Raw genomic sequence first — 25,433 nt, 5'->3', positions numbered from 1 at the left:
CATCTTTTTTATTCTTGCAAGTGCCTCTGTTCTTGCTTGGTTTCAGATGGTGGTCTACAGAGAGATTGATGCCTCCTGAAACATCCCAAGCCCTCTGCAAACCACCATCTGAAACCAAGCAAGAAGAGAAGCACTTGCAAGAATCAAAAAGGTATTCAACCACATATGGGCTTTGCCAGATCTGCAAGCAAGTTTAATAATTCATATTTTTTATTTTTATCCATGTTTTCTTCTATAGGTACAATATATGTACAATATATGCCATAACACCACCAGTTTTTTCTAACCTAAAACTATCTAGTAATAATAATAATAACATAGGGCTAGAGGGTTCTGTGTATGCACAGCAGATCAAGTCAATTCAACTTTTATATATGCGAGTTATGCACCCACTAGATTCTATATGTAGTAAAATGCATTGGAGTCCAAGCATAAAGAACTCCAATGTACAGCAAAACATTAGGGACTGTGGTGTTCCTTTAAGTGAAGTCTGTGTGATTAAGACTGAGACATTCTATTGTTTACCACTGACAGGTCAGTGTATTTGTCTCGTAGATTGGGCCAACATAACAGAGCAAGAATAAATACAAACGGCCAAAATGCATCTTGTTAAAAAAGAAAACAGCATGATATTTTGAAGACTTCATTTTAATCTAATACTAGTAATAATCATTTGGTGGGAGTTTCTCTCAAGTGGGTTGAGCAAATAAAGCATATCTGCCATTTTGTTATTTCATCAGATGGTTTAAGAACACAACAACATTTAAGAAGTGTTTTCTCCTTCTGTAGCAACAACCTATGAGCATGCCTTTGGGTCCTGAGAGAAGTCTTGTTATTGAAGTTCTTGTTATTGGGTAAGGGGTCATCATTCAACAGTACTTGGAGCTGCAATAAAGTACACACCAAGCCACAAAAGGCATCAAGTGCTACATACCTGCTTGAACTTGCATAAACTTCCTCATGGCTTTCAGCTCCTGAAGGATGGCCTGCAGTGTGGGCTGGCAGTTACACGTACAGCACTTCGACGATGACAGAGAATTCCCCATCTTCAATCCACCTGTTCAATACCAACACGGGTTTCCATTCCATTAGCCATATGCAAACACTTCAGAACTGGCACCTGATCATACTCTTGTACATTATTTATTAATATTATTTTTCATAGAAAAACAAACTGATACATTAGGTAAAGAGGGCCCAGTTCACAAGCTCACAGTTTACTTGTCCAAACTATTTGTCCATCCATCCAGCAAGATGGTGGCATTGCTAAGCTATAAGGTAATGCATTCAATTTTAAGGTGCTCATTTGGGGTGTTGAAACAGGCAGACTTGGTAGGATTTGAGGAGATATCACTGAAGGTAACGACAATGACATTTTAGGTAACTGGATAGAACGAAGGGGAGAGAACTACAATGGCCTGCTACTTGAGACTCTCATCTTGTCTCTATTCGTATAGTTTTGATGGAAGCTATCATTAAAACCTTAGGCTGGTACAGGGGTTGAGTTGAAAGGGGGAAAGTAGAGTATATTCCCGTATGTATGATTGAATATACATATGTTTAAGGAAACAGAGGGTGTTTGGAGATAGTTTGGAGATTAATTATTTATGCATGACAGAAAAAGTACTAGAGATCTATGACTACCGTTCAACATTCCACCAACTTTCCAACCTATTATTTAAAAAGTGTTCTGCCTCCCCGTTGCTACGATCAACACCATCACTGCAACAATATGCAATTCACCCATAATATAAATGACAAGCCATTTAACAGTCAACTCTTTATCAACATATAGTAAACATACCATTAGATCCTGTATTTTTCACATGATTCTGCACAGTTTTAGAGCGGGTACCATATTGGCCGGTATAGTCTGGGGTCGGAATTGGGACCTCACTCCATGAACTCTGGGACGGTTGAATTGGCTCCTCGGCTGCACTTGGGATGCTCAAACCCTCAGCCCAGCTTATATCCAGATCTTGTCGTTCCTCTTTGAGCTGATCTCCCTCTTTGCCAACACGCTGGTAAATCCGCCCCGTGCTGTCATTTAACAGCCGCCTCATCCCTGTGATCTGCTTCTTAATCTCCAGGCTTTCATCACCTGAAGACAAAATAATAGTAATATTGTGAAGGACAAAACCCTGGTTACACACGTCAATAAATCATCCACCTCACAAGCATTTACATTTAATTTAAATCCCTTTCTCTATATCTGCAGAAATTGTAACCTTATTCTGCATCTGTTTGAATATTTACATTAACAGTAACATCATAAGAATTAAAGACCTAAAAGGAAATTTTTTTGCCATTGTATTAGCGCTAGGAAATCTGGTAGTGTTTCATAAAGAAAGCGTAATGTAAAAATGTTACGGAGATGCACAGGAAGATTGCTTCTCACAGCCCTTAGATAAAGCGAAGATCTACATACCTGGGAACCTGTTTTACTTGTAGGAACAAAGTTTGAACGTTTATTGCCAGGCAACAGGCACTGTGCGTTTCTCTGTGCATGGTGTGTTGAGGGGAATACGGTCACTTTCTACAACATGTACCCAACCCTGAGCTTCTCAGTACCAAGGTACTAGGCGCCTATCTTATGCTGGTGATACTAGCTTGGTGGTGTGCTCTTATTGCAGTAATGATTTTGACATTTGCGAATTATACCTTGTGTATCCGCCCTTACCTCCTCATTATAAAGTAAGCTTTGGATAAGCAGGACCTTTAACTCATTCTACGTAAGTTGGTTTATAAATATTAATACTGTTAGGGATATTAATGAGACAAAATAGGCAAAACCAATATTTTATCACACACGCAAAATAACGACGCTACCAAATATTGTAGTACCACATCCACAATATAAATTTAAGGAGATACCCTATATTTTATCTCCGATCCTAAATCCTTTCAGATCGCCGAAAATTATAATTCAAATCAGATAGATATCACCAAGATAGTCAATCAAAAATATTTATTGTAAATACAATTTATAAAATCTATATATGAGTCAAACAGTGCATAATATAAAAAACAAAGTTCTTAAAACATGTCAAAAATGAATCAATTCAAATACATTATATTATCGATAGTTATCAATATGAGTTACTACTTTATGAGTCTAACACACAATTAATTTCCATCCCACTCAGCAACCAAAAATTGATAATAATCAGGGCAGTAATAAAAATATCACTATCTCTCTAATATTAGTTCAACTAATATAACAAATTAAAAATAATTTAACTGTGTCTAAGAGTATTAGTGAAATTCCTAATAGATGCAAATAATGTCAAACTTCATCTATAGGTAAAAATACCTTTTCATTATTGTTATTATCACGGGTTATAAGCTGCAGTCTCACAAGCCGTCATATACAATAATGCAATATACTACTTCCCAGAAACAGGGAATTCTATACGAAGAAGACAAAATTCATCTCTATTCAGAATAATAAAACAATTATAATTACCACCACTTGTTGCTGTTGTCCCACCGATCCTTGTAGAAATTAATCCAGGTTCATTGGCAAGAAATTAAGTGGAAAAAGAATAAAACTTTCTACCAGTTATATAGGTTAGAACTCAAAGTAATTCCAAGAGTGAAATATGGTGCCAGAATCTTAAGGTTCCAATTCTCTGGGGTAAATTTGGTGAATAAATCCGTCAGGGTCTGTCCATTTCAGGGTGCGATCTTAAGGTCCTTTTTTTTTTAAGGTCCGTTTTTCAATTATTAAAGACATAAGCTTTTAAAGACAGGGCTTATTATCAAAGCCTCCACCTCTTGATTGGAATTCTCCAATCATAACGGTGGGTTTTACCCATTATAATTAGGATTTCTACTCATATTTACACCGTTGTAATTTCTTAATTTACCTGTGAGAGACGCTCTGGTCTAAGAATTAACTTAAAACCATTACATATGTGTTTGGAATTTATCCTTGGTTACCCTAATCGCCAAATGTTACTTCCTAGATAGTAACTCAGGTCTTGGTAGTCTTCCCATGTATCCCCCATTCTAAATTACATTTCTCAGAATATGCAGTGTCTACTCCTTAACTTTCTCATGGAAGATAACATTAATTGTATCATATATACACTGAAACATCATTATACATGAATACTCCTTTGTTCTCAATTATAGAGGGAACAAGGACAAAAAGAATTAATCACTACATGATTAAGTGAAATAAAATGGCTCTGACTCCATTTTGTGTTCATGTAAAGTACAGAATATATGGAATACATGTTTTCTATCATAAAATATCTGACAATATGCATCATTATTTTGTATTACAGTCCTACAGAAATTTGATTTGCCCAGGACAGTCCCAACAACGGTTCTAACATCTACCCTGATGGCTGATCCAGGCAAATGCTTAGATTCCTGGGAAATAATGCATCTCCCATGCCATGGTGTGCCATAGACAAGGAGTAGACACCGAGTGTTTCATGTGTGGAGAATGTGGTGACATCACACTCCATACATCTAGGAAAGGTTATGGCATTCTGGTTTGGCCGACTATGCCTACAGAATACGGTTGGCCACCATGTGATGTCACATGCATCAGGAGAGAGGCCTAAGAAGTTTATAATAACTTATTATAGTGAAGCATATTAACTTAAATAACCACCATAGAAAAATATAAGCAGCAGGGAAAGAGGAAGGATGAGAAGTTGAGGCCACCGATCCGAATACGAACATGTATTTGAACTGACTGAATGAAATTTAAACCTTGGTTCACAGCTGTCGTTTTTATGTAATTACAGATATTATCCCAATGCACATTTTCCATATCTTCATGGCATGTTCCAGCAATTGCATTTACGAGAGCAGCACCACAGTGTCAGGCCAGTTTAAAAATATAATAAAAGGACGGACTTTAGTGGGTGAAACTAGCCTGTAGACCTGGGGAGGCAGGGAGTCCCCCACAGACCTACAAGTCAAACCCATAGACTTCCCAGGCATGGTCACGGTGTGGAGAGCTTGCTTTCTTCTTTGATTACTAATTTTTTTAATGCTTTACTCTTTATTTGTGTGTATAGTGTTAGTGAGTGTGTTAGTTACGGGGAGGGGCGCTGAAAAAATAATTTACCAAGGCGCCACTAACCCTAGGCTCCAGTCATAGTACTTCACTGCCCTACAACCCTACCATCACGTATAACATGCACTGTGATGCTGCTGGGCTCCTTGGTTACTAGGCATCTGGGTGCCATGCACCCACCTTAACGCTTCTGGGCAGGAGACTCAATCAGGGTCTCTAAAGACCCAACAAGTCCCTGCTGTATGAGGGGGATCAGTGCTGACATCCCCAGCAAGAGATGCCTGAACTTCAGCTCGGGACCACACATTTTGGCTCCAGTTGTAAGAAGCGAACCCAGATTGTCTACCTGTTCTCCTGCGCACTAGCTGGGATTTAGCAACAGCCATCAGTGGCTAGAATCATCGGATCACGGAGGAGGGAAGCTCCATAGCTGCACCTACTACCTCAGGTAAGTGTTGTTTTATATACTTTAGTAGCTGGGGTGTCAGAGAGAGACTTTCTTTAAAATGTACATGATGGCTGGAGTGTCTATTTAAAGGATGTAGGGCTTCATAAACTAAACAGTGCATTGGTAAATTGCAAGTCAGATAAGTAATTTTATGGAAACACATACAATTTCAGAATTGACTGATGTTGCGATCGGTTGGAAAACTAATTATAATCGTTTGGAGTCATTTTTAAAGTGCTAACACATTCTGCAGTACACCAACATATTTCGAAGAAATTAACCCAACGTTAACACAAGTGTTCAGCTTAGGTTTTCCAAAAGTGTATACACTTAAAATTATATATATACTTCTGTGTGTGCGTGTGTATATGTATGTATGTATGTATGTATGTATGTATGTATATATATATATACACATACATATACATACACACACACAAACAAATGAAGTAATGTATGGTATAACCTCTATATGCTGTACTTTCTTTAGTTCTCTATCACAAGACTTTTAGAGGTTAATTTAATTTACTCTTATTTTTCTAGTTATATGTATTAGACAAAGGGTGTCCTTTGTGTCCTGAGCTAATAGGTACTTGCCAGATGGATTGGATTCCTGGAAACACCAGAAATATATATATATTTGTCACCTTCATTTCCAGGAAGCCAAAGCATGAAGCAATCCACATAAAATCTGCTAGGGTCACAGTGAAATTTGTTTCCGTGAAGCATGTGTCATTCCATCTTCAGAATATAAAAAAGGAAAAAAAAAAACCCAAGTAACATAGAATTTAAACTGTATGTCATTCCTGCATTCAATTTAAAGTGTTACTTCAGTGTTTCTTTTTTTCGTGGCACATGAAGAAAAAGAAGAAAGAACGAAGAAAGCAAGAGAAGAAGAAAGAAGGTAGAAAGAGAAGAATATATACTGTATATATTCCCAAACTATATAATCGATTAGGAATATAAAGACTGGAAACATTGTAGTATGTGGGTAAATGCAGTGTACTGAAACTTTTGTTACTTCTTTTTTAAATGCTTGTCTTTTCTGTGAAATTTGTTTCCGTGAAGCATGCGTCATTCCATCTTCAGAATATAGAAAAGGAAAAAAAACCCAAGTAACATAGAATTTAAGCTGTATGTCATTCCTGCATTCAATTTAAAGTGTTACTTCAGTGTTTCTTTTTTTCGTGGCACATGAAGAAAAAGAAGAAAGAACGAAGAAAGCAAGAGAAGAAGAAAGAAGGTAGAAAGAGAAGAATATATACTGTATATATTCCCAAACTATATAAGCGATTAGGAATATAAAGACTGGAAACATTGTAGTATGTGGGTAAATGCAGTGTACTGAAACTTTTGCTACTTCTTTTTTAAACGCTTGTCTTTTCTGTATTAGCGTTGCTGTTCTTGTTGCAATATACCCAAGAAATTCATTTTGCGTATGTTATTTTCTGTTTTGGACAGAACTGGTTTTGTTGATTAAATGGAAATTGTATGCATAATGTGAAGATTAAATGTCAAGTAGTTACTTTTAAATGAGACTAATTACATTTTTTGTGACTTGCAAGGAATTACACAAGAGACAAACATCATCTTATCCATCATAAAATGCAGCATTATAATCACATTACGTATAATAACAGAGAAAAAAAGCAAATGTGGGCAAATCAGAATACAAATAAGAATGCTAAGCACCATATTTTATCAAGTTTTACTGATGGGTGGAAATGTAACAAAAACTCACAAACTATCACCAGAAAGAGCTGCATCATGTAAAGAGAAGTGAAATAAACATACTTGCCATTTTATTTTACCCCTACAAGCTACCTGTCACTTAAAAACCCCATTAAAGGGTTTATTGAGATATTAGAGTTGCTTAGAAACAGAGTCGTGTCATTCTTCCAAAGCCCGTCTCTATGTATTACATCACAGTAGTTTGACCTCCTTTCACCACTCCCAGTCCCCATCAAACTGGAAGACCTTTTGTGATTTTCAGGAAGAGCAGTGCAGAGGGAACACACACAGGCTCCTCTGAAAGGAATAAAACAAGAAACTAAAGAAAAATGCTCTTTGAATGAATATGTTTATTTACTCATAAATAGTTACATTTGCCAAAAACAGGTTAACATGGTATTTTAGTTTTTTTCCCCCTATCCCAGACATTTTCCATATGTTAGAAAACCATGCCTTTGAGAATTGAAAGGGGTAATGCATGATGGCGCACTATATTAATAGCTCTTTGGGTGCCATTTATATTTGTGGGCTGCCGGGAGGATTTTCATAGTTTTGCTATAGTTATAGTTAGGAGACAATTTGAAAAAAACAGCTCACATTTTACCGAGGTAATCTATGGATTTCAGGACTTGTTAAACTGCCCATAGATACCTCATCAAAATATTGTATTTACATATATGTGTCCCTGTATTATATTTATGTTTTAGTGGGTGTCAGAGTGAGAGAAGGCGCTTGTGAAGTCACAATCCCAGATGCCTTTATGGTAGCAGGGATCAGGCGTTTTTATCCAGCCAGCTCATCTCACAATAGATCAGCTTGGCAGCATGCTGGCACCTTTAGATTTTAATTTTCCTTTTTAACATTAGGAAAGCTGCTGATCCGCCTATGAAAAATCGCTAGCTTTCTCTTGTACACGGCAGAAGCCTACGCATCCAATGCAGAAAAATATTTAAAGTTAAATAAGCCTTCATTATCTCAGAGGTCACCTCTTTTTTTCAATGTTGGCCCAATAAAAAGCATCAACTTCAACTAAAGACTAATCGTATTTTTTTTTATCAAATGCCACAATGCACACAAGAAAAAGAAAATGTTATTTTCTCATTCATAATGTACTGTATATGAAATATTGATTTAACATGGTAGCTATGAGATCCAGCTAGCGACGGGTCTCATGAAAACACCAAAACTGGACCTCCTTCCAGCATTTATCCTTTTATCATTATTAAAACATAATGTTTATTCAACAAAACAAAAAGTAGCCCTTAAAACTATACAGTGCTACGCATATTTAAGCACATAATCAATGCATGTGTCTCTGATAGCACGCTGTACCATAGAGCAGGCTCCATCCTAAATACCAGGTGGCCAACAAAGATGCTTCTGTATCATACTGCCAGCGTCGTAAAGAAATATAGCATTTAACTTTCTTAACTCTTTAAACCCAAGCTAAGTAATCATCATAATCATCATTAAATATAATCCTATTTAATTTGGCCTTTTTTTAAACATCAAAGCATATCTGATATCATAGCACCTGTGGTAAAACCGTATTAAAAAGGTGGTAATAGTTTTTTTTTTGTTGTTGTTTTTATATAGGGACAGTATTTGGAATGGCCAAAGAGAGACACTTTTGTCTTGGACAGTTGGGTTAGATGTGTGGTTAGAAAGAGTTCTCCCAATACTTTTTTTTAACCACTAATATTTTTTTATATAACAACTAATTAAGACAGTGGAGGGTTAACTCATTAATAATCAGTTATGTAATTCACATTCAGAAGAACATACACTCAACCTTTCAGGTGCATCAGGTTGGCATCTTCAATTATTAGATAGACACCCGACACAGATAACCAAAATAACCACAGATAACCGTAACATCAACTGTACTCTTTAGTGTAACGAGCTAATATAACATTACCAGATTGGGCCATTTATTATTTTCCTTTTCCTTGGGTTTATCACAAAACAAAAGCCTGTTTTTTTCTCCAGTTTCCATTGAAACACTCAGTGAGCGCTTGCTTCTGTGTCTCATGACAAGTGTTCCTCACAAAAAAATTAGGGATGAGGCAGAATTTTACTTGACTAATTATTTCTGGTAAGAAAGCAAAATTTGGATTCTTGAACATCATTTCTAAGTGATTTGGACACAAGACTGAGCGACAGTTGAAACTTTCTGCAGTACCATGATTATTATGCTGATTTGGAGGTTATACACAGACTATTAGCGTGCAAACAGAGCTCTCTTGGTATTATGGATCAGTTTATTTCTGTTGATTTGAGATTGTGTCATCTCATGCTCCGCCTAAATTGCTGAAAATAAGCTAGCTAGATATATAGTTAATCATTACATACCAACAGGGCTGGATTTAGAATGAAAAGCAGCTTTGAAAATATTTGGACACCCGCCCCATATATTTTATTGCGTCATCGAGCTCATGTGTCCACACACCACACCAGAGGCATAACTAGAAACCACAGGGCACCCCAAATTAACAAGCAACATGTCCAACAATGCCACCTTTGCCCCAAACAGCTTATCTGTGCCATCTCTGCCCCCAAGCAGCTTGTCAGTATTATTTTTGTCCCCAAGCAGACTGCCTGTGCCACCTCTGCCCCTTAATCAGCATGCCTGAGCCACCTTTGATCCTAAAAAGCCTGCCTGCGCCACCTTTGCCCCTTAAACATTCTGCCTGGGCCATTCATTCTTTCACTCATTTACTCACTGATAAGCGGGATATCATCAGAAAATTAGTGGGTAGGAGGGTGAGGATTGTTGACCCTCCATACAGTGGAGCAGCAGGAAAACTTAAGGATTAAGGCAAAGGGATCTGTATTTTCCCTAATATAAATAATAAATTAAGATGTGCCCAACAGCTGTTTTCATTTATGAAGTTCACACTAATTCAAACAGATATTACACGCAGTGAGAATTCCTTTTAATGTCTGCTCACCAAAGACTAACATGCTGTCTCACTTTGTCAGCTTGCTTTGAAGTTTCTACTTAATACCAGGGAATGAAGAAATGAAATTTCCCAAAAACCATAATTAGTTCTGCAATTACCGTTATTCTTTATATATACAGGTCTGTTTACTGAGGTTAAATAAGACATGTATAGAGAACTAAGAAATAGATGAAAACACACAATATCTTGTTCCTTATGAATAGATCATGTAGGGCTTCAATGACTATGCATCTAAAAGAGCAGTCACCATAAAAAATAAATAAATCGTAATTTACTTATTATTGAAATACTCCAACCCCCCTGCGTCTTGCACAAAATCAATGCGGGGCTACAAAGGAAAGCTTAAACAGGGGCTCCTGGTATTGCAGCAGGGACCTCCAGGTCTTTTAAGCACATGTCGAGGGCAGCCCTGCAGTATGTGGGATACATAACTGAGTGACTCCCTTCTATGAGTTTATACAGCTTGGGAAATCTGTATGTCCTGGAAAAGAGCGATAGCAACCCTACCTTCAAAGCTTTTTGGGTTACAAAAGAAGTGTTGTATGCAAGGTTGGTACTTTGCATTTATGGGCTCTGCTCCGTACAGAAGCAAGTACTAAATGCACATGCGCAATATCATGTTTTGAGACACATCCATTTAAATCCGAAATAAGATACGTGTATGGAGGGTATGGCCCGCTCACCAGCTAGGAGTGGGTGCACACGCATTCCCTTTGCATTAAGTCCACCGACCATCTGGCCCGTCCAGTCTGCTTGTTTTTCCTGATGAAAAGACCTTGGTAATAAGTCCTTGGTCTTGTCTTAGATTCAGGATAGCCATGTGCCAATCCCATGCATGTTCCAACTGATCACTTAAAAACAGTACCACTTAAACAATGGAAAATCAGCTATAAAAAGAAGTACATTGCGCAAAATATAATAAGATTATCCATGTGTACCATTTGCACGTTTAAATCACCCACCATTGTTTTAATACAAATGCACTTTACCTATAGTAGTTACCTATACACGGTACTTCCTCAAACCTCTCGACATGCTGTTTGGAAAGTTAGAGAACACGCATTTTATGTGTGCAGAATCACTTTTATTTTATACAAGTGCTTCTATACAAGCTGGGTGCTTCTTCTACACTGAATATAGTCAGGGCCGGCCTTTGGGGTGTGCGACCTGTGCGACCGCACAGGGCGCCACACTCCAGGGGGCGCCGCCGGGTCCTCCCCCGCCGCGGGGTCCTCCTCCGCTGCCGCCGCCGCCGCGGGGTCCTCCTCCTCCGCCGCCCCCTCTGCACCTAAATGAAAACATTGTTGGTTTTTTTTGTTGTTGGTTTTTTTTAACTTTATTTAACAACCTCCACGTTAAATAAAGTTTTTTTTTAACTTTATTTAACATGGAGGATGTTAAATAAAGTTAAAAAAACCAACAACAAAAAAAAACAACAATGTTTTCATTTATGTCCCGGGCAGGGGCGCCGAGCGGTTGCTCGTGAAGTTCTCAGCAACCGCTCGATGCCCCTTACTCTCCGTGACTCCGTCGCGGTGCCGGCGCTCAACATGAAATGCCGGCAGGACTCCTCAAGGTAAGTTAGGATAAGGAGAAGTAGGGAGAGCAGGGGGATAGTTTGAAGGAAGAGGCAGAGGGGGGTAGTTTGAAGGGGCAGAGGGGGGAGTAGTTTGAAGGGGCAGAGGGGGGGTAGTTTGAAGGGGCAGAGGGGGGGTAGTTTGAAGGGGCAGAGGGGGGGGGTGTTTGAAGGGGCAGGGGGGGGTAGTTTGAAGGGGCAGAGGGGGGGGTAGTTTGAAGGGGCAGGGGGGGTAGTTTGAAGGGGCAGAGGGGGGGGTAGTTTGAAGGGGCAGAGGGGGGGGTAGTTTGAAGGGGCAGAGGGGGGGGTAGTTTGAAGGGGCAGAGGGGGGGTAGTTTGAAGGGGCAGAGGGGGGGGTAGTTTGAAGGGGCAGAGGGGGGGTAGTTTGAAGGGGCATAGGGGGGTAGTTTGAAGGCACGGGGGGGTAGTTTGAAGGGGCAGAGGGGGGGTAGTGAGGGGGGGCGCCAGAGGAGTAGTTCGCACAGGGCGCCGGAACACCTAAGGCCGGCTCTGAATATAGTATTAGGGACATGGTCATGTCTACGTTTGTTTGCGTTTTTTTAAAATCACAAATAAATAAATGTAAAAAAAACCCCAAACAAATAAAACATTATCTTCTTCAAACAAACCCAGTCTAACATCCCATACACACAGAACGCACACAGCGCCCTCATCTCCTTTTGTACCAGTATGCCTTATGTTCATTCATGTTACTGTTCATTTTGTATAGTCTCAGTTTTCATGTTACTGTTCATTGTAACGGTGTTATGGGATGAGCCAGCACATAAATAAAATGAATAATAATAATTATTATTATTTTATTAATATTATATTAATAATGACAATAATAATGTGTGTGTGCAATAACAGTAATGATACATTACAATAACAGCTTCAATCTTACAGGCATTTCGAAGTGCTGGTCTTTCTAAATGTATTTAATATGGTTTGATGACGCGAGGCATATTTTAAGAGCTATAGACCGGTATAGCCGGGGACTGCGTGCCGCCTCTGCCGTGAGTGACAACTATTTCTTGTGCATGGCTCCAGGTCTAGATTCAATTTCATTCTGTCATGGTAGGATTAGCAGTGGACAGAGGTGAAGGAGCCTTAATAATATGACTGCACATTATTTTTTTCAACTTCCCCAGGCAGAACTAGACAAAGAGCCGCTTCACGGAAAGTGGCGATCTTATCCATGTATTTAAGACGAAAAAGGCAGTGGTTCCAGTTTTTGCATAATATGTTTTCAGGCAGCTGCATATTAGCTGCTTGTTGGCATCCTTGCTCTGTTATCATAGCACAATTATATTAATGGGATGGCTCAGTCTCAATCACCCAGCCAGACACAGAGTTATAAAAGCCTTTGGAGGAACGGACCTCATCAGCATTGCCATAAAGAATCAGCTCAGTGTGGTGTTTGTGCAGAGAAAGTCACTCAACATATCACATGACTGACAACAATGGCCGCCTCCAGGTCTGCCGATAAAGGAAGTTTATTGAAATAAAATAAGATAAAACCAGATTTTTGTCAATGCTAACCTGCATTACTGTATACAGCACTGTATTTTATGCTGAAGGCCACTCTCTGATTTTAAAGAAGCACTCCTGCCCAGTTTCGGAGTAAAATGCATATTGTAGTTCATTTGCATGGGCTGCAATGTGTTTCCCTGCCTGTAAATACGTCTCTACAGGAGGTGTAAGCATGACGCATGTGCTTCTTGCACGTGCCCCATAGTACTTCCATTTAAATCACATTATCACCCTTATCTTGTAATACTGCTAATGCTAATGTGGAATCCCGGTGGATCTCGAGTCCTATTTAATATTCTTTGATCCTCGAAGTTGCCGTTGCCCCTGTACATTGTGAAGTTAGAACTAGCGCACTAGGAACGTATGCTCTACATGATACAAAATAGCCATGGTCATGCAGCTGTCCAGGGTATAGCTATGGCGGTGAATGGGTTTTATGCATAGACACCGCTAATCCACTGTCCATGACCATACAATGCGCTATGCAAACTCAAGAGCTCTGTGGGCTCTTCTTGGTTGTTCTGACAATTACATTTTTAAAGACCATCTGAAATATCACAAAGAAAAACATATGTTCTTAAGAGAATAGTAACACAGGCACATTATTCCAACATTACGAGGCAGGCATATTTCCCAGAATACATCCAGCTACATTAACTCTCAGCATTTAATTAGCTCACTCTCTCATACATGCAGAATGCCTATTATCTGATGACAATTCATTTTAACAAGGATGGCAAACATTTAATTTCAGCCAACCAAAGACAAATGTATTAAGCAGAGCGCATAATGCTACAGGTTATGAATATTAAATTAGCAATTCAGACAATCAGCATTTGCTATGATGTATCCTTGGAATATTGCTTTACTGATAATGCAGGGAATGACCTGACCATTTCATTTTAAACCAACTACCTAAGCGTGACTTGTGCTGAAGAGTGAAGACCTACAGCATACACCCCAAACCACACTGGGAAAAACACTGTCTCAGATCCGCGTCGGAACGCATCCTTAGTAAATAGACCCCAGAACTTTGCTAAGGAGGTGTTGTTGCGGCTTCAGATTTCTTCCAGTGGCTTTAATTCACCCGTCAGACATCTGGCTCGGTAAACCCTTGCCTAATAACCTTAATTAATTTGATGGGACAGAAAAGTGTGAATAAGGATGTCTTAAACCTAAACGTGCCTCTTAGCGGTAGGAGTCTCAGAAAACTCAATTACCAGACATATTCAACAAACAGACACTCCACGTAATGGAAAAATGTGCTAGTATTCTTCAACAAAATAGAACCTTTCCCTTTTTTTGTTTCATTGTACTACACAGTCGAGTGAAAAAGCACTTCACGGCTTTTGGAACTAGCTAAAATATTTGCCCAGAAAAGACAGAAATGACCACGTTGATGCTGGCAACACATAATTTACTGCAAAATAAAGCTGTGTGTTCACTGGAGGGGCGGATAACAGAAGTGTGCCGTATTCTGCAGGCCAGTCCAAAGCTAGTTTTTTAGGTGTATGGCTCATGGTAGAAACTCGGGGTTGCCTAGTGGGCATATTTTCCAGGACACGTATACATTGGACATGTTGCTGATTAGCACTTTCCACGTGACGGCCAGCATTCTTTGAATCAGGCTCGGACAGACAGGGCAAATGCCCCCCCCCTTCAGGGGGTTCAGAAAGCCCACCCAGGTGACCAGTGTAATAATGCTGACGTAAAGGTTTATCTGCTGATATGGCAACCCAGAATACAGTGCACAGCATAATGTTACATTGTTAAAAAATGCCTCTTGGACTGGCACCGAAATGAGGATCCCACGGGGCATTTTAGACTGAGTTGGCTCCTGTATGCCCTCCGATACAGTGAAAAACATGAAGGCACACAGGTAAGTAAACAGGGGTTTCTGTTACTCAGTCCGGGTGATATAAAATATTTAAGAGTGGGGAAAACTCACCTGTTGTTTCTGTATGTCATCTTATGTTATATACTAATTGTTATGTCCTGTCTACCCTTTGTATAGCTCTGTGGAATCTGATGGCGCTATATAAAACAATACATAATAATAACTTAGACCATGTACATCATTCCTATACCATTTCTGTGTGCATCATTCCTATACCATTTCAAGTGTGTTCATATACAAATGCTTATTCCAATCCCCACCGAGGATAAGGTTGTCAAAGCCTCTAGCTCCCCATAGAATTTTGAGACATTTCTAACATAACATAACAGAAACTTAACGAAAAAACAAAACAAAAAAAAAATAAAACAGTGGACGTTACCTGAGGAATACTGCGTGTCTCTGGACCCCCCGTTGGTGTCACTGACATAGTGATGCTGGTAATCTGTAAAACAAAGTGCATTCATATATAAACACACACACACACACACACACATTCTGGAAGTCAAGTTACACTAGATACAGCCTTTAATACTACGCGTCATTGTCAGGTTACATAGTTACATAGTTACATATTTGGGCATTGCTTCTCCCACTATCAAGCCAGGTGGCAATCAATAAAGAAAATGTACTCTGAGCATATGTAAGTGCATGTGCCCGGCACTGATTGTTCCTAATTCAGGAACCCATGATGTCACGCAGAAGCCAGGTACAAGTAAGTGGGCATCGTATCACCGCCACACACTGCTCAAACAGTAGAGGAACTGGGACAACCAGTATAAAGATATAATAAATAAGAAGTAGCCTCCCATCCCAACATACTGATATTTATTGTAACTTGTGGTGGTTTAAACATCTTAATAAGTATTTATAACTCACCTACTCTCATTTCTTTTTTTCTATCCATGATATTTATTGTAGCTGAGTATACACTCATCCTTAACACGTTTAAGTACATCTCCCACATTCTGTAGCCTTGAGGGGGGGGGGGAATCAATTCTCACGGCTTCCAAGATACTCCAGCTGTTTGTGCCCTCTTTATCCAAGCAGTGACATGACTCTCCATGCTCCAGATGTTTGTCAATACAAAGGTAACCACTGGATCTCCATACAAATCATAGTTCTATGGTGAGGAAACCTTATGGTCCCACAGCTCCAGTGTGGTCCTCATTCCACCTATCTCCTCTTAGAAGAACCTCTTCTACATCTTCCTCCTGGAACTGCCCTTTAGGAAACCTCTTCTCAACCTAATCTACAGCACTGCATTTTCACTTGTCTTCAACTCCAGAACCCTCAACTACACCTACCCCCATGCAGTGTCCATTCACTGCCGCCTTCCTTTATGGAACTCTATGGTACCTCATACCTCTTGTGCCCACCTGTTATGGTCCTTCTCCCTAGCACCACATTGCGGCAATTACTATCTGTAACTAACACCACACCAATTCTTCTTTATCTCTCCTGGTTCAGCACCAAGTTTTTATCTTAATAGTCCAGTTGTCCTTCACCCAGTCACCACTTCATTAAAATGTCTACTACCCTGTACGTCTTTTTGAAAGGTTCAAGCTCCTTTTTTTCCTTTAGTATTCTCTTTACCCATCACATCATAACAAACAAAAATACATGTACTAAAACATATTCTAAAATACCCAGAAACATTGAGTTTAAACACTAAAACTTTAAAATTGTGCCCTTTTTTTCTCATGGATCAGCCAAGCGGATTGTATATGTTTTGGACCTTAACATTACAGTTCTATTTCTCGGAAGCGGGAAATATTAAGTTTTAGAAAAATATTACTGCTTTGTAAGGTACAGATCACAAAAAAGAATATTAGAATTTCTTAACACAGACATGCTAGAAAAATGTTACGTTGGGGGTTGTTTTAACTTTTATGTGATCACGTGCGTGTATAATATATTTTATTACAGAATTACAAGGAACTCGTTTTGCAAAGTCATAATTTGGCACATAACTACTCCCATCCTTCCTCTCTACTGATTACCACATCAGTGGTAAGCGACATTATAAATACTTAAAGGTGGGGCCAGGTACATAACGCTATATATTACATTCAAAGCCTAGAAGAAAAGCGAAACGCGTCCAGCTACTTCGAAGTGTTAACATGACATCCGTCTATTTTTATGCCCTGCCGGGAAATGTAATACAAAAAGAATGAGCCCAAAAAGCAGCTTATTAACCTCCTAGCAAACACTAAAAACACATTTATGCCCCAAAAGTGCATTAGTCACCTAAATGTATAGATTTTGTGACATTCCATTTATAAGTATATAGATTTGCATGAATGTACAATATTACAGTACCCTACGCAGTTTAAGTAATCTTCAGTGCTGATGCCTAGAGAATTCATTAAAAAACTGGGAAAATTTACTGGTAAGGAAAAAGCAGTAAAGTTGAGAAAAAAAACAGCACTAGAGTATGGGTTAATTTGAGAACTTTTTTTTTATTATTATTCTGCAAGCATTTTTTTAGTTGGTGCAAATTTATTGTGTGTTTTAGTGTTATGTTGGTGAAAGTAATTCCTGTGTGAAAATAGCTTTTTTTTTTTTAAAAAAAAGAAAGAAATAAAAGCGTCGCATTTCAACAATTATATGAAGGCCGTTTAGTATGATTCATACGTGTGTAACTACCTGGAACCAACAGGTGATGGAGAGACTCTGTAGGCAATCGTATGACGTGTTCCTATTATTTCATAGACTCGGCAAATTACAAAACGGACCATAACTCGCTTAACAACCTCCTTTAGGACTGCGGGGGGAGCCGAGGAACTTGGAAACTATGACAAAAATATACACTTATGGCTGCTGCTGCAGTGCCCTTAGTAATACTGTAAATGAAATGTGTTGTTCCACCTTCTCTATAGGAATGTAGGACTTGTGTGATTAAAGAACGCAGTGTCAGAAACATCACTCCTAATGCTGCTGAAGGTCCAAACCTTTCCCAGAAATATTTAATCTTAGAATTATTGTCATGGTCGCACTCATGCAGCACGTGGCTGCGCATATCCAGCCAGCAGCTGCACACTGCAAGGCGCTCAAGCAGGTATGTTTTCGGATGGTGGTCCACTCGGCATTTGCTGGATGTGCCAACCTGGGCCTGATTATTGCCAAGAACACATATTAGCTTCCTAAAAGTTCCATGTGAGTAAACCTACAATGGAAATAGTGCGAGAACAGATCTGCTAAGGTTTATTTGCTTAACACGCAAAGTGCAATTAGTGTTCTAAGTGGAACAGCACCTTTAATTGCGCCTGCCCTCATAATGAACAGTTATCTGTACAGCTGCAGAGTGTATACACTATCAGCGTATGCCACCCTGTAGCTGCAGAATATTTCCTGGATTTCCTCGGGAGGCGGAATGATCAGTTTTGGATTCCAGCTCCCATCACCCTGGGTCACGCACAACTTGCAAGGGATGATGGGAGTTTCATTCTCCTAAGATCTGGAGGGATAAGGTTGCCCAACCCTGTTTTAAGCCGTCCAACCAGTTTAGTATGAAATCGTAGTGCTCATGTATGTTTTATATATATCTTTACTTGGCTAACTTTGTGTAGCACAACTATATGTTAATACATAGGCCAGTCATACAACGGGGCAGTCCGGCATGCATCACAGTTTCTCAGTATATAAAATTACAGGTTAAAAAACGCATTACGTAGGCAACTTTCAATATAACCATTATTATTTATTGATTATATCAGGGCTTCACAAATCCTGGGCACCAGGTCACCATGGCGACTAGAAATCACTTCCTGGGAAGTATGCCTGGTACTGGTATATCGGGCCTGGCCCCCTGCTTGGCTATAAGGAAATGCTGAGCAAGTGGCGACATTACGTGACCCCGAGGAGCACGCAGGTCTGAGGAAATAAAGAGGGAGAAGGGGTTAGTGTATGTATGTGTATATTTGTATATATGTAAAGTGTGTGTGTATAGTGCTAGAGTCAGTGTATGTGTATGTGTGTATATATCTAGTGCTGGAGTCAGTGTGTGTGTAATGTACTGTAGTGTCAGTTATGTGAATATGTATAGAGCCAGAGTCAGTGTGTGTGTGTGCTATACAGTATTGTGAGTGGATGTGCATATGTATAGAGCTAGAGTCCACCAGTGTGTTTGTGAATATATGTATAGTGTGTGTATAGTAGTGTAAGTATGTATAATTGCAGAGTTAGTGTGTGAGTGTATGTGTTGGCGTGTTGTTGGATAGTGTATATGTGTTACTGTTTATGTGTATGTTAGTTATTTAGCAATTCATGTTCATCAATTAATTGGTAGATTGATTTACTAATAATTTAATGTTTTGATTTATCAGATTATTAAATTAATTACTTTTAATTTATTTATGAATACTTTATAAAATCGATGAGATTTTTATTATTTTTAGAATTAGACTTTTTTTTTTAAATTTTTTTTATTATGACTTTAAATATCCGAAAATAAAAAGTGGCTCCTTCATTTTTTGGCTGGCTCCTGGATCCAAAATAAAACCCCTGGATTATATAGAAGCATATATTCCGCAGCACTCTATAATAGGCAAACAGCACAAGAAGAGCACAATCTCGACATACAGAAAGAGCAAATGTTTGAGATGACCAACCAAACATGTCTGATTGTTTTATTACTATTTATTGATTTATATACCGCCATCATATTGAGCAACACAGTACAATGGAATTTTCTTTAATTATTATTATTTTCAAAAAAACAACTTATAGCTTAACATATAAATTGTTGGAGTTATATAAACAAAACGCTAATAATGGCCCGTTAAGAATAGATTTTTTTTTATTATTATTATTTTACTTAATCTCCAGATACTACTCGCTGCTACAAGGAGTTTGCAGTGAAACTTTTTAACATGTAGTAACAAGAAAGGGTTTGCACTGTACAATACACATAGGATGAAGAAAAATGACCGGATATATCCTAATGAACCGTGTGCTATGACTACCTTGCACTTAATGCAATGTTTACCGTTCAAGTATTTGTTGCAAATATTTAGATATGAAAAGCCGTTTTTTCAAACCACTGCAATGCTTGATGAAATTCTTTATAAATTGAGGACGTAACGTATCACATGCACATGCGTGTTTAAATTCCCTCCCACTTCTGCTGGGCTGCTGTTCCATTGATCTACCGCCCTCTCTGTAAAGTAAAACTCCATTATATCAAAGACTCAAACTCTCTAGTTCTAACATTTCTTTTATGAAAAAAAACTTCCCTGCTGTATTAAATAATGTGTTTTTTTGTTCCATATAGATATTAAGATCCTTTAGTCTTTCCTGTTAATTTTTATCCTGCAAATTATGAATCATCACGACGAACCCTAAACTGTGTAAAACCCAAACAAGGGCGGATAAATATTTCTATAGCAACATCTACGTTAAAAAAAAAGTGTATAGATAAATGGTCACAAACTGCCCATTTACACAAATGCATAGAAAATTCCCAAATATTCCACTGACCATATTTCACTACGACAAGAGAGAGGACTTTTATAAAAAAAAAAAACACCATAAACATCTTACATTTCCTATTTTTCAAATGCCCTTCTATTAAATGAAAACAACGTACGGGATGACTGACAAAACGAAACTAAAGACAAGAAGACGATATCAAGTTCATATTAAAATATTCCTTATTTTTAAATGCTGGCAAAGGGGGGCTGTGATACAGATTTTTATAATTAGGTAACAGATCTGGGCACTTGTTGAAATTAAAGAAACCAAAAGAGCGGTTATTTAGGCCAAACCTTGTCCAGATCATATATATATATATATATATATATATATATATATATATATATATATATTCTTTGCTGGTTTATGGACATAAGTGATACATGACGTGGATCTGGATTTACTGACGTACATAAAAGCCCAGAAATCTGGCTGAAATATGGGAGATATGCGGATGTGTGTATATGTGGGTCTGTGCTGGTGTGTACACGATCACACTGGTACACACACAGGCACAGATGTGTGCCCCTTCACCTGCCGTGACCTCTGCAGACAGCCCACCCCCTGAACTGGCTGTACACACAGTAGTCTGGGAAGCAGCCAGTAGCAGACACGGTCACGGCCTTTACCCTCCTGGCCCCGCAGGCTTCTTCACCTCCCCCTTTACACATATACGTCGCCTTCCTCCGTCACCAACTACTAGCACGTCCTGCTCTGCAGATGTTTTACCCCCCCCAAGTTAGGGCAACAAGTCTGTATGTGCGCTGGGGGCCCAATCAACTCCTCAGGCTGCCTGTCATTGTCTCCTGCGGACTTTAAATGGCACACCAGCCCTGGCGAGCCAGTGATCCAGACATCAGCCCACCAGTCAAAGGGTATGGGGAAACGACCCACAGTAATACTATATATATATATATACACACACACACACACACATTATATATGTATATATATATATATATATCATAGCATCAGGACACCTGCTAGCCGGCCATCGGCATGTTAGAACAGAGGGTTTCAGCTGCTACAGAACACCTTTAAAGCCACGATTTGAGCCCCCCTATTACAAATCACACCAAATACCAAAAACATTGCCCCAGCCAGTGGGCGATCACTGTCTGTCACCCCATCTGATGCGGGCTACCTGCACAGCCCTGTACACACGGTCAGGGCAGTGTGGTTCTGGAGGGTTGTCTCCCGTGTACTCACCTTGATTCACCAGTTTAAAGCTCTGGGATTTCCTGCTTCTCTTTCTTTCTGAGAACTCCATTGCTGTCCCCGCAAGGCTGTATCGCTGTGATGGTGGGTATTGTTATTTTTGTTATTGGTGGTGAGGAGGAGGAGGGAGAGACTGAGGAGCGGAGAGAGAGAGAGATCAGACAGATTAAGACAGTGAGGAGGAAGGGGAGGGGGAAATAAAAGAAAAGGGAAATCAAGCACTAGGCACACGGGGGAGACTAAGGTCCGTCTCTTTAATCGGCAAGAAATGATAAGACAAGTAGCACCGTGCTTTCGGTTCCAAGTAAAGGAAAGTTTCTTTTTTCCATGTTTCCGCTGGAGAAGCGCTAAGGATGGGGTGGCCCCGAGAAATCAGGTTAGAATCCCGGCAGGTCCCAGGAGGCGGTAATCCTGAGGTCCCGGGAATAATACATCCGCGTTACCGACAGGACCAAAAGCCGCACACAGGAGCCCCTCGGTGCGCTTCACTTTCTCCTTCTACCTTTCTTATTGTTTGTTTTTAAGGGTGAGCGATAAACAGGGGAGAAGATGATTTAGGTAGCGGAGAAGTGGAGGCGACACCTACCGGCGATACCGTGATGCTACACCGAGACGATTCGGGGCGGCCGGCTCAGTGACGTCACCGCGAAAGTGATGGAGGAGTGCCTGGGTTTGGGGTGCGGACATGCGCAGTGCGTGTCATCTGTCAAAGATCTCATGAAAACAGGTAGTTTACTAAACTGCCATAAGTGAAATCCCCACTGTAGGCAGCGTGGGTGCACTACCCTCTGAACTGATCTATTTACCGCTTGGTTTTAAGAGGAGTCATTTAAATAGTTCTTCTTTAGCACTTAAATCCTTCTGGTTCCACTTTCCTTAACTGATGACCCTGGTTTCTAAGGGCTCAGGTTGTTTAGAGGGTATGAGTTTATGAATGCGCTCTAGGACTTTATAATGTAAATAATATATATAGAATCAACAAAACGTGTGTAAAATATAAACGTACACATACCTGGGAACCCTCCAGATTTGTCCTGGAGAACTCCAGGTGTGTTTCCAACAACAGTGGGCAGTCCTGGCCGCATCCTGCAAGGGTAGCCTCCTCCGGGTAGCCGGAGCCCACAAGTTCCCAGGTATGAAAGCACGTTAACATAATACATTTTTCTTCTGAACTCATTTGTCACAATCAGTAAGAGTGAAAGCTGCATGGCTGTCTGTTGGTAGAGAAATTGCAAGGCTGACAATGACTGTGTCAGGATCACCCAGCCAGGAAGGTGCCGCTACAGGAAAAGAGATACTGTGCAGGTAGGAGCTGGGATCTCTATCTCAAGATGAGTTTGCAGGAGAGATGTGCTTTCAACTACTTGACCGTTGAGATTCTCCTGTTCTCCTTCATATATCTTTGAGTTATTATCCCCTTTTCAATAAACACACAAGCTATCTCACAGATACATACATACATTCATACATACATTCCAGATATATAGACCTCATTCTCTAATACCGTTAATTGCCCCCCACAAAAATCATAGCCACACCATCATTATGTAAGGCTCAAAAAAATCCCTCCATTTCACACTTGCACCCACCATTCTACTTTTATTTGAACGCTTTAACAGACAATATATTAAAATAAATAAAACCATGATACAATATATATAAATGTATGTACGTTTATTATATTACAACATTAGGTTTACTTTGCCAGTAAAATCATTCCATACCAACTCTTTGGTATTTTGTTGTTTCTTTTTTTTCTCAATGCTATAAAGACAAAATAAAGGCTACCTCTGGAGAGGGACAACTCCCTGTGGGGGAAACCTCTGGGGACCATGGACTGAAGCACTGCTATCTGGGCTTTAAGAGGCAGATACAGAGTCTTTAACTATACTTATCATCATCTAGATTAATAGGAGGCTGAATCTTTGCAAAGCATGGGTTCCCTTCCTCACTTACCATCATGTTTGCTTCCTTCCCCTTTAAAGTGTTGACCTCTGAAAATGGGTATATAAGTGGCCAAAACATCTATAGTTAGACCCTCCAAAGCTCAAGATCAGATTTCAGCTGCAAGTCTGCAGACACATCCATGTGCGACATAGCTCCTCGCACAAAGAGGACAGCTATCAGAACCAGAAGCTGTATCACAGCCTTCAATGTGTCTGGGAGTTAATTGGATGTTGCAGCGGTTATCAGTGTTTGCCACTGTGACATAATAGCATTATCTCTTAACATTCCTACTGATGCTAACTGTCCCAGATGACCTTAAAATTCACCTATTTTCTGTAAAAACTTCCTAACTTGTTTAATGCAAGATCTTTAAAGGTACACTTATGATTCAGACTTCAGAGTCTCAATTATCATAAAGCAAATGTATATAAAACATATAAACTGGTTTTGCTTCACCCTATAACTAAAAGTTTAAACCCTAACAGAATTTTGTAACCAATACAACGCCTGGGTCTAACCTCTTTTATGATGCATTCTGTAAGAGTCTTCTCTCCACCCATTATCATATAATAAGGGCATATACCCCAAAAGCATAACACAAAATGTTACCCCCTAGCCTTGCAAGCTATGTTGAGGGGCCTTGCTCTCTTCATGTCTATCCAGTTGAGGACGTCAATGCCTGTGTTTCTATGATGTATCTCCTACATCGTGGTCGTTTTGTACCTGCACACAGTCTGGTCTCCCCTTAGACAGCTGTTGCCCGGGGCTGTTGCCCGGGGCTGTTTGAATGTGACGGCGCTCTATCATTCAAAGGGACCAAGCAGTGCATTTACTGATCCCTTTCACGCAGCAAGGGCTCGCATACGTGTGTGTGTACTGCAGCCCCAATGACTGTGCTTTCACAGGGCTGCAAACAGCAGGATTCCCCTGGTGATGTCATCGGTGGCATCACAGGGGTGATATCCCTTGTGCAAGTAGAGATCCCTGGGGTCACTAAAGACCACAAAAGAGACAGTGTAAAAAATGGTAACAAAAATATTTAAAAAGGATTACATTGAAAAACCCCTAATGTTATGATTATTCCTAAAACAATGTAAAAAAAAATCCTTAACTGTATAGCAAAAAAATATGGAAATTGTCCTGTCCTGGAAGGGGTTAATTTGCATTGCTGTTTGTGACAGTAGATTGTCCCTTTAACAGGGTGGCAGGATTCATTGTGTGGAATATTGTTACCCATTTGCGCATGTCATTAAATGCACAGGAATCATACATTCGTTTCCCCCCCTATCCTTTATAAATAGATCCTTACAAGTTGTAACCGAGTCTGTATAACATTTCCTCCTGTATATGAGTCTATAGTGGCGCTCTATACTGCAGTCTCACTTATCGCTACAGCGACATCTACTGGCCCTTGTTCTAATAACACCAAACCCGGTCACTGTGAATGATAAAATATTTTTTCATTTGCGCACAACTAATTTACCTACGCATATAATAACGCCGGGCTGCATTGTCATTACGTACATACACAGTTATTGAAGGGGCCACATTAAAATGGCGCCCTTATGATTATATATATATATATATATATATATATATATATATATATA

At 39.5% G+C, this 25,433-nt stretch overlaps 1 protein-coding gene across 2 annotated transcripts in view; it reads right to left on the bottom strand.

Moving 5' to 3' along the window:
• The window catches only part of BEND7 (BEN domain containing 7), a 31,447-nt gene extending 8,869 nt beyond the window's left edge, over window positions 1-22,578 (bottom strand). For both annotated transcript variants that reach the window (XM_053461961.1, XM_053461960.1), the window contains exons 1-4: window positions 21,868-22,578; window positions 15,566-15,628; window positions 1,805-2,101; window positions 935-1,057 (exon numbers count right to left, since the gene is read on the bottom strand). In XM_053461961.1, coding sequence (XP_053317936.1) covers window positions 935-1,057; window positions 1,805-2,101; window positions 15,566-15,628; window positions 21,868-21,928 — 544 coding nt within the window. In that variant the 5' untranslated portion in view covers window positions 21,929-22,578. The remainder of the gene's footprint in view (window positions 1-934; window positions 1,058-1,804; window positions 2,102-15,565; window positions 15,629-21,867) is intronic.
• Window positions 22,579-25,433: the final 2,855 nt, after the last annotated feature.

Source organism: Spea bombifrons, chromosome 4, assembly GCF_027358695.1.
Source record: "Spea bombifrons isolate aSpeBom1 chromosome 4, aSpeBom1.2.pri, whole genome shotgun sequence".
Lineage (NCBI taxonomy): Eukaryota > Metazoa > Chordata > Amphibia > Anura > Pelobatidae > Spea > Spea bombifrons.
Note: the sequence above shows the minus strand (reverse complement) of the source record. Positions and strands in the feature narration are given on the sequence as shown.